General features: G+C 43.5%; 1 protein-coding gene across 2 annotated transcripts; it reads left to right on the forward strand.

Annotated features, from left to right (window-relative positions):
- Positions 1 to 2,126: 2,126 nt before the first annotated feature.
- Positions 2,127 to 5,247, forward strand: LOC124692884 (tRNA pseudouridine synthase A-like). Of its 2 annotated transcripts, none has more exons than XM_047226325.1 (3): positions 2,127 to 3,401; positions 3,501 to 3,954; positions 5,112 to 5,247. In XM_047226325.1, the coding sequence occupies exons 1-3, from the start codon at positions 2,173 to 2,175 to the stop codon at positions 5,187 to 5,189; spliced, it is 1,761 nt and encodes a 586-aa protein (XP_047082281.1). In that variant the 5' UTR covers positions 2,127 to 2,172; the 3' UTR covers positions 5,190 to 5,247. The 2 variants fall into 2 exon arrangements, with proteins under 2 accessions (XP_047082281.1, XP_047082282.1); XM_047226326.1 differs by lacking the exon at positions 5,112 to 5,247 and adding an exon at positions 4,644 to 5,012.
- The last annotated feature ends 5,286 nt before the right edge of the window (positions 5,248 to 10,533 follow it).

Raw genomic sequence — 10,533 nt, forward strand, 5'->3', positions numbered from 1 at the left:
AGTACTGGTCCATAAGACGGTAGTACCGGCCCAAGATGCTCTTTTTGCCTGTTTTCTGTTTGTCTTTTCGGCGTGAGAGGTAGTACCGATCCCACAAGGGTAGTACTAGTCGGGCGCGGTTCTGGCCGTTTTTCTGCCCCAACAGCTATATTTTGGAGCCCCCTATATATACCCTTCTTCCACCTCTTGTCTAGTTAGCTCTTCCCCATATATTATCTCTCCTCCATTGTTGACTTTGAAAAGCTTGATCCTCCTCTTGACCCCCCACTATTTGTTGCATCTTTTTGGGGGAAATGAGAGATGAGATCTAGAACTAGTGCTCCACCAAGTGAATCTCTCTCCAAGTGAGGGGATCTTGCTAGATCTAGATCTTGAAGTAATTTGGTGTTCCTCCTCCTATTTTGTTCTTCCTCCCTTATTCTTCCAATAGCATTTGTAGCTTTGTTGGAATTTTGGAGAGAAGGACTTGGGCATCTTAGTGGTGTTCTTAGCCATTGCATTAGGTGCATCGGTTTGGGTTCTCTACGGTTTTCGGTCTCGTGTGAGTTCCCTCTAGGGTTCTTGGAACCCTAGAGGGCTTGTTGACCTTAGTGGTGTTGTTGCCTTCGTGGCATTGTCGCCTTTGTGGCGTGGTAGTATTTGTGGCATTGTTGCCTTTGTGGCCTTATCGCCTTTGTGGCGTTGTTGCCTTTGTGGTGCATTGTAGCCTTTGTGGCTTTGGAGCCGTTTGTAGCGCGTTGGGGCCTTTGTGGCCTTGTTGCCGTGTGTGGCGTGTTGTAGCATTTGTGGTCTTGTACTTGAGAGCCTCTGGTGTTGTGGAGTTTGCCTCAAGCTTGATACTTGGGTGTTTGCCCCAACCTTGTACGGGTTTGGTGACCACCCTCAAGGATCCCTTAGTGGATCGAGGCTTTCCCTTTGGTGGGAAAGGCTCGAGGATAATACGGTGGCCCTAGCGGCTTATTGGAGTGTCTCGTGCCTCCACACCGCTCCAACGGAGAGTACCACCCGCAAGGGTGTGAACTTCGGGATACATCGTCGTCTTCTCGTGCACCGGTTACTTCTCAACCCGAGCTCCTTTACCTATGCGCTTTACATTGTGATAGCCTTCGTGCTTTATGTTCTATATCTAGTTTGATATCACCTTGTTGCTCATCATGCTTAGCATAGGTTGTTGGTGCACATAGGCAAACTCTAGTTGATAGGTTTTGTGCTTAACAAGTAAACCTTAGTTTTATTCCGCCTTGTTAAGCCCTCAAGTAGAAGTTTTTACAGCCCGCCTATCCAGCCCCCTCTAGGCGACATCCTTGTACATTCAATTGGTATCAGAGATAGGGCTCTCTTATTTTATTGGGCTTCACCGTCTTGAGAGTAAAGATATCGGCTAGAGGATTAGTGCACAATAACACTTTTACATTTGATGACACTAACTATGAGCCTTGGAAATTCTACGAACTTTATTATTTTCGGGGCATGCACCCACATATGTAGCAAATTTTTGATATGAGTTTTCTCCTCCTAAGGATCCACAAAATCCATCTTATGAGGAGAAGAAAAACTCTTATCTAGATACTCAAGCTACTAAAGTGCTTTGCTATGTTGTGAGCCATGTCAAGCTTCGTTGCTGATGTGGCTAGAACTGACAGAGAGAAATCGATGGAGTTGTACATAAGATGGTGGTCAAGCAGATTGGCGAGGAAGATATCGTTCCTTGGGTGATAACTGTGACGATGATTATGAGGCGACGACTGACATGCTTTCTGCAAATCAAAAGGCTAGCTCTCTGAAACTAATGGACGAAGATGGTAACATAAGCGTGACCTCTCCTAAGGTGGACTTGTAAGTTCAAAATTGACTGTGAGTATGTGTGCTTTGTGTAACTCTCAGTAACCTTGTATTATGTGGTTTCGTAAATGAAACCCGGAGGGAGACTCTGTTTTCAAAAATATGAAATTATTTTAAAAATAAATTAATTAAATGTGGAACTTTTTTGTAAACCAATAACTGAAAAAAATAGTATGGAACTACGAAGTATTTTCTTTTCTACATTTATCCGATTTTCTCTCGCGAAGAAAACAACAGCACTGTACCACGCACTCCCCTACGATTGGATTCCGGGGCCATCCTTTGCCGATCCGCACCCAAACCCTAACCTTGTAAAACCCCTCCTCTCCGATGGCCGCCGCCTCGCCGCCGCCCTCCCCGCCCCATCCGAAGCGGCCCAAGATGTCCTCCTCCTCCGACCCCGAGCCGGAGCCCGCCTCGCTCTCCGCCGCCGGCGCGGATCCCGGGCAGGCTCGCCGCCGCTACAAGCGCCGCAAGGTGGCCATCCTCCTGGCCTACCTCGGCGCGGGATACCAGGGTATGCAGAAGAATCCGGGCGCCCGCACCATCGAGGGCGATCTCGAGGAGGCGCTCTACCAGGCGGGCGCCGTCCCCGAAGCCGAGCGTGCCGCGCCCGCCCGGTACGAGTGGGCACGCGCCGCGCGCACCGACAAGGGCGTGAGCGCCGCGGCGCAAGTTGTCTCCGGCCGCTTCTACGTCGACCCGCCGGGATTCATCGAGCGCCTAAATGCCAAGCTCGCGCCACAGATCCGGGCCTTTGGCTATGTGCGCGTCACCAACTCGTTCAGCGCCAAGAAGTTCTGCGACCGCCGGAGGTATGTGTATCTGCTCCCCGTCTTGGCGCTCGACCCCAGCGCCCACCCCGACCGCGAGGCTGTCAAGGCCAGCGCGGGGAGTGGCAACGAACTTGCCAAGTGCTTGGAGTGCTCGGAGAGAGGCAGGAAGGTGCCAGATATTATGGGCCGGGAGGGGAAGTTGCCCAACAATGAGGAGGAGAAGGTTCTTGATACTTCGGGAGGGGAAACTGTGCCAGCTCATGGCGAAGTAGGATCAAACGGGAATGCAAATTCTGTTTCAGCTAGCTCTGGTAATGGAACAGCAGCTCTGAATGCTGAACCGGGATCAAATGATGCAGAAAAGTGTGATATTGAACAAGATATAGCTAAGAAGGAGCATAATTCTGAGCCTGTGGTCAGTGAGGAGGAGAATGTGCAAGCTATGGATATTCAGAAGGGAAATGGAGAAGAAAGTCCCCAAAGCACATTTGCTTACACTAATGAAGTGAAAGAGAAGTTTAGTAGGATCCTCAAGCATTATGTTGGAACCCGCAATTTCCACAACTTCACTACAAGAACTAAGGCTGAGGATCCTGCAGCCAAGAGGTTCATCATTTCATTCACTGCTGATCGTGTTGTTAGCCTTGATGGGATTGATTTTGTCAGATGCGAGGTTGTCGGGCAGAGTTTCATGCTTCATCAAATCCGGAAGATGGTAGGCCTTGCTGTAGCAGTGATGAGGAACTGTGCACCTGAGTCAATATATGATGTAGCATTCCGCAAGTAAAGCTCTTAACCTGTTATCATCTGACTCAGTGACACATTCTGTTCAGTTTATATCTGCGTGCTGACTCTTCTGATTGTGCCATTTTCGTCTTACAGGGATATCAGACTTAATGTGCCCACTGCACCTGAGGTTGGACTGCACCTAGATGAATGTATGTTCACCTCATATAACATGAAATGGAAGGATACACATGAGGCAGTTTCAATTGAACCCTATGCTGAGGATGCTGAAGATTTCAAGATCAAGTACATATTCCCTCATATTGCTGCAATGGAACACAAGGAGGGAGCTGTAGCTCTCTGGTTGCACTCATTGAACAGCAGGAACTATCCAGATTTCCGCTACATGGAGACCACTGGATCTGAGGCTAGGGTTGGGGCTGGAGTTGGGAATACAGAAGAAGCACTAGTTCCAGCTGTGGCTGGAATTGATAACATGGATAAAGCACAAGATCCAGTTGTGGCTGGAGTTGAGAATATTGAAGAAGCTCAAGATCCAGTTGTGGCTGGAGTTGAGAAGGTGGAAGAAGCACCAGTGCCAATTGATAATGTAAGCAACTAAGCACTTTTGCAAAGGAACTTGTAAGTCTGATTGTTCTATGTATCCGGATAGTTTTCAAACATTGCTTGCAATAAAAGACATGATACCAAAGGTTGCTTCTTTTGTCTTGTGAAGTATGAAGCACAGAGATCTAAGAAGAATGGTTATCTGCTTTAGTACTTCCTCATTGCAAAACCTGCTATGGCCTAGATCCGTTTTCCCAGATCAGAACTTTTAAGTTGATTGATTTAATATATTAAACTTCGCTACCCTCAGACAGTTTTGTGTCAAATTATGCTACCTGCAAAAACTTTGCCAAAACTGCCATGGAGTTCATTTGGTACTATTTCTGTAATCTGGGCCTGAGATTTGTTGTCTTATCAGATTAAATTGTAGCAGTGCCATTATCTGTATGTAATCGTATTGTGTGTATTCGTGCTGTCAAGATACAAATCGATACAGGCTTATATCCATACTATGATAATAACTGCTATTCATTTTCTGTTACTTAACAGATCTGTATTCATTTGCCTGCAAAGGGAACCTCAACATTACTTACATGATTTTACTCATTTTGCTGTATTTTAAACGTCTTCCGATAATTTTACTTTAGTGGCCGTATGCTTTCCCACTTACCACACTTGTGTCCTGGTTGCTGGTATATGGCTTATCCTGCTATGGCTAACTGTCAAATACAGTAGAATGCAGGTAAGAGCACACGGAAGAATCCTGGATGGCCCATTGCCAATACGTTCCACCATTCTGCTTCTCGATGAACACAATTGAGTTCAGATGTTAGTAGTTACTCCAAACTTACCATGGATGTTCATGCTAATATTTTTATATTTTCTGGCTTGTTTGTCTGCAGTCCATTTTGAAAAAGCAATTCCCCAGTCTTTTATTGTTGAAGGAGCCTTGCTCTTGTTTTGGAAGAGCAATCCTCCAGTTCTTTTATTTGCGAAGGAGCTTACTCTTGTTCTGTGCAGTAAACATGATATCTGCAATCCTTGCTCCATTAACGTCAGTGGTTCTATGCTTCCTGTCTGGATATAAATGATGCCGTGGTTTAGGATATAAGGGAATAGACGAGCCACAGAAGATTTTGAATTATCAACCTCTTCATCATTTCTTATGCTTTCACTAATTCTATTTTGTACAAATTCTAGTTACAAACAAAGATCGATCAGCCTGCTACACTAGAACAGGATGCTGAAGCCATTGTCTACACTACAACCGGACCCTGAAGGGATCACACGATCCCTGTACTAGAGATGCAGCACAGCGAGTGCAGGCATGCCGAGGTGTACATGGACACGCCATCAAACATGAAGTGGTGGTCAGCGGCCTTGACCAGGCGGCGCTCGAGTTCGTCGTCATGACGGTGTGCCCACTCCAGGACCTCCAACCCTCTCTTGTTCACGTGTGCCCACAGGTACTCAACCCTGCCTGCTCATGTACCTCAACTTCAATTTGGTGATAGCCGTTGGATTGAGATGTAATTGATGGATCAGGTGCATCATACCTGGAACTGAAGAAAAAACAACCGAAAGAGGTGACTGAGATTACATGACGGATGTAGTTGAAGCAAACTTTGTGTGGAATGGCGAAAATGTAGTAGGCTGTGTGTGGCAGGTTCTTTGCTTTTATTCTGTTGTTATTTTAGGCTTTGTGAGTGATCCGCATGTCGGGGAGTAATCAAGTTTGTATAGTTTTGATCTGGTTTTTCCTTATAAACTGGATAATTTTCCTTTCTTCTCATGTGTCTCGTGTCTAAACTCATTGGATCTCCGTGCGTATGCCAACCCATGTTAAGTATTGTTGATATAAGACACCAACACCCGCATAGGAAACATTACCAGTCTCCACCGGGATGAGGGTTGCGAGCGGCTTAAAACTTTATATAACGAAGACAAGCCGCTTGTACAGACATGCTAAACTTATATGTATCTATTTACATGTGAGTTAGACAATCATATCAAGATATTTTGTAGACATGTACATCTAGATCTCTCTACAAAGGTGTTGAAGCATATGTGAACACAAATAAACACGTATATTTGAATGGTACAAATATTCTACAAGGACATACAACTTTGTACACTTAAAATTATATATTCAGTAACTTATTAAACAAAATATTGTTAAAAAACTCTACAATTAAGTATGTCTCCAATTAATCGCAAATGTCTTATGATAACAAACCTTACAATTATACAACAATAATATTGTGCGTAATATTTTTCCATCGCGGTCATCGCCTTATCTTGTTAATTTTACTACATAGGGATTATATAACTAAGATGATGGTATGGGAAAACAATTTATATAGGAGTACAAAGGTTTAGTATAAACAACTTTCCATGACCTACTCAAGAACCAGCTAGAGAAGTGAAGAAAAACAATGACTTGAGAAACTTGAAACGTCCGTGAAGAATTGGATGAATAAAAAAAGGAAAACTTTAAAGAGGAGAGACATGACAACGTGGGGAAAAGATTCAGGGGTTTTAGTACTTACATATAAGATAAAATGAAATCTTAGTTTATTGATTAGCCTTACTCTTGTCTCCTCATGGAGGTACTTCATCGCCCCGTCAGTGATTCTGGTTAGTACTCTTCAATGATTTGGGATGCTAAATTGTAAATTAATTCTATACATGTGCCTCGTCCAACTTTATATCTGTACCAAACTCCAAGTCGGTAAATATTAGATGCCATTATTTTGAATTTATGGAAACATTTGAGTAATATCATCTTCATCTTATGGTTCTGCTCCGCGGATGCCGTCAATGGTGGGAAATTGGGCACACATGTTTTGGCAGTGTTAAATGTTTTAAGTCCATTTCTGAACTTGTCACCATGTTATGGATTTGTCTCGTGTACATTATCCATGATGGACTATCATATCTATGCAAACTTTTGATGTACTATGCAATGGATGTGACCTTATAGACTATGTTATCAATTCGAACATTTGATGGACTATGTGAGTCGACTCGACAATCTTTGTGACTTATGTTATCCAATACGGACTATGTTGATATCGGCTTGTTGGCTTGTGATGATCGAGTTGATGATGTCACATATATGTTGAATTGTTTGTTAAATGTCTGTAATTTGTGTAATAAAACGTTGGTGAGGGCATATTCAAAGCCTTCATCATGACAGACAAAACTAAACGTTGCATTTTCATTCTCCTCATCATCAAGCGCATGAGGGGGCTACGATCTACAAGCTGATCTTGAATGACCCACACCTAAACCAGACACACTAGCATAAAGCACGAACACCGGATCATCACGTTCCAAGAGGGAACAAATCTTAGAGCATCTCCAGCCGCGTCCCCCCAAATCGTCCCCCAAATTGCGTCGGATCGAGCGTTCGGGGGACGCGTTTTCTTCGTGCCGCGTTTGGGGATATCGCTCCTCAGCCGCGTCCTCCAAATAAATAAAAGTGCATGACAATAAAGGTTTTCATTTAAATTTAATTATATTTTACAAGTTTGAATGAAAACGACTAGATTATCTAACCCTTGCCTACTTGCCGCCTGGCGGTGCGTTCGACGACCCTGCCCCGTCGTTGCCTCCCCTTCGCTGCAGCTCCTGCGCCGCACGCCACCTCTCCCTACGGAGCGTGACGAGAATACGCCGGTGCTCGATCAGCGCGTCGTCGTCTGCCCTCCTGCTGTTGGCGTGGTAGTTGACACACGTCTGTTGGGAACCCCAAGAGGAAGGTGTGATGCGTACAATAGCGAGTTTTCCCTCAGTATGAAACCAAGGTTATCGAACCAGTAGGAGTCAAGGAACACGTGAAGGTTGTTGGTGACGGAGTGTAGTGCGGCGCAACACCAGAGATTTCGACGCCAACGTGGAACCTGCACAACACAATCACAATACTTTGCCCCAACTTAACAGTGAGGTTGTCAATCTCACTGGCTTGCTGTAAACAAAGGATTAAACGTATGGTGTGGAAAATGATGTTTGTTTGCGAAGAAAAGTAAAGAACAGAGTTTGCAGTAGATTGTATTTCAGATGTAAAAGAATGGACCGGGGTCCACAGTTTACTAGTGGTGTCTCTCCCATAAGATAAATAGCATGTTGGGTGAACAAATTACAGTTGGGCAATTGACAAATAGAGAGGGCATAACAATACACATACATATCATGATGACTACTATGAGATTTAATCAGGGCATTACGACAAAGTACATAGACCGCTATCCAGCATGCATCTATGCCTAAAAAGTTCACCTTCAGGTTAGTATCCGCACCCCTTCCAGTAAGTTGCAAACAACAGACAATTGCATTAAGTATGGTGCGTAATGTAATCAACACAAATATCCTTAGACAAAGCATTGATGTTTTATCCCTAGTGGCAACAACACATCCACAACCTTAGAACTTTCTGTCACTGCCCTGCATTCAATGGAGGCATGAACCCACTATCGAGCATAAATACTCCCTCTTGGAGTTACAAGTATCAACTTGGCTAGAGCCTCTACTAGCAACGGAGAGCATGCAAGAACATAAACAATATATATATGATAGATTGATAATCAACTTGACATAGTATTCCATATTCATCGGATCTCAACAAACACAACATGTAGCATTACAAATAGATGATCTTGATCATGATAGGCAGCTCACAAGATCTAACATGATAGCACAATGAGGAGAAGACAATCATCTAGCTACTGCTATGGACCCATAGTCCAGGGGTGAACTACTCACACATCAATCCGGAGGCGATCATGGTGATGAAGAGTCCTTCGGGAGATGCTTCCCCTCTCCGGCAGGGTGCCGGAGGCGATCTCCTGAATCCCCCGAGGTGTTTGGCGGCGGCGACGTCTCTGGAAGGTTTTTCGTATCGTGGCTCTCGGTACAGGGGTTTTCGCGACGAAGGCTATAAGTAGGCGGAAGGCCAGAGTCGGAGGGATGACGAGGGGCCCACACCGTAGGGCAGCGCGGGCCCCCCTCTGGCCGTGCGTCCCTATGGTGGCGGCGCCTCGTCGCCCCACTTCGTATCCCTTTCGGTCTTCTGGAAGCTTCGTGGAAAAATAAGACCCTGGGCGTTGATTTCGTCCAATTCCGAGAATATTTCCTTTGTAGGATTTCTGAAACCAAAAACAGCTAGAAAACAAAGAATCGGCTCTTTCGGCATCTCGTCAATAGGTTATTGCCGGAAAATGCATAATAATGACATAAAGTGTGTATAAAACATGTGAGTATCATCATAAAAGTAGCATGCAACATATGAAATTATAGATACGTTTGAGACGTATCAAGCATCCCCAAGATTAGTTCCTACTCGCCCTCGAGTAGGTAAACGATAACAAGGATAATTTCTGAAGTGACATGCTATCATAATCTTTATCAATACTATTGTAAAGCATATGAGATGAATGCAGTGATTCGAAGCAATGATAAAGACAATGAATAAATAACTGAATCATATAGCAAAGACTTTTCATGAATAGTACTTTCAAGACAAACATCAATAAGACTTGCATAAGAGTTAACTCATAAAGCAATAAATTCTTAGTAGAAAATTTTGAAGCAACACAAAGGAAGATATAAGTTTCAGCGGTTGCTTTCAACTTCAACATGTATATCTCATGGATAATTGTCAACGCAAACTAATATGATGAATGCAAATAAGCAAGCATGTAGGAATCAATGCACACAGTTGACACAAGTGTTTGCTTCTAAGATAGAAAGAAGTAGGTAAACTGACTCAACATAAAGTAAAAGAAAGGCCCTTCGCAGAGGGAAGCATGGATTACTATTTTTGTGCTAGAGCTTTTCATTTTGAAAACATAGAAACAATTTTGTCAACGGTAGTAATAAATCATATGTATTATGTATAAGACATCTTATAAGTTGCAAGCCTCATGCATAGATTACCAATAGTGCTCGCACCTTGTCCTAATTAGCTTAGATTTACATGGATTATCATTGCATAACATATGTTTCAACCAAGTGTCACAAAGGGGTACCTCTATGCCGCCTGTACAAAGGTCTAAGGAGAAAGATCGCATTTGATTTCTCGTTTTTGATTATTCTCAACTTAGACATACATACCGGGACAACATAGATAACAGGTAATGGACTCCTCTTTAATGCATAAGCATTCAACAACAGGTAATATTCTCATAAGAGATTGAGGATTGATGTCCAAACTGAAACCTCCACCATGATTCATGGTTTTAGTTAGAGGCCCAATGTTCTTCTCTAACAATATGCATACTCAAACCATTTGATCATGATAAATCACCCTTACTTCAGACAAGACGAACATGCATAGCAACTCACATGATATTCAACAAAGGTATAATAGTTGGTGGCGTCCTCAGAAACATGGTTACCGCTCAACAAGCAACTTATAAGAAATAAGATACATAAGCTACATATTCTTCACCACAATAGTTTTTAAGGCTATTTTCCCATGAGCTATATATTGCAAAGACAAAGAATAGAATTTTAAAGGTAGCACTCAAGTAATTTACTTTGGAATGGCAGAGAAATACCATGTAGTAGGTAAGTATGGTGGACACAAATGGCATAGTTTTTGGCTCAAGGATTTGGATGA

This window comes from Lolium rigidum, chromosome 2, assembly GCF_022539505.1.
Source record: "Lolium rigidum isolate FL_2022 chromosome 2, APGP_CSIRO_Lrig_0.1, whole genome shotgun sequence".
Taxonomy (NCBI): domain Eukaryota; kingdom Viridiplantae; phylum Streptophyta; class Magnoliopsida; order Poales; family Poaceae; genus Lolium; species Lolium rigidum.

Bases quoted from the DNA above. Each gene is read 5' to 3' on its own strand.
- LOC124692884 (XM_047226325.1), top strand. From the start codon at position 2,173: ATGGCCGCCGCCTCGCCGCCGCCCTCCCCGCCCCATCCGAAGCGGCCC. The intron at 3,402-3,500 runs GTAAAGCTCTTA...TTCGTCTTACAG, and splicing joins TATGATGTAGCATTCCGCAA to GGATATCAGACTTAATGTGC. The intron at 3,955-5,111 runs GTAAGCAACTAA...TACAAATTCTAG, and splicing joins CACCAGTGCCAATTGATAAT to TTACAAACAAAGATCGATCA.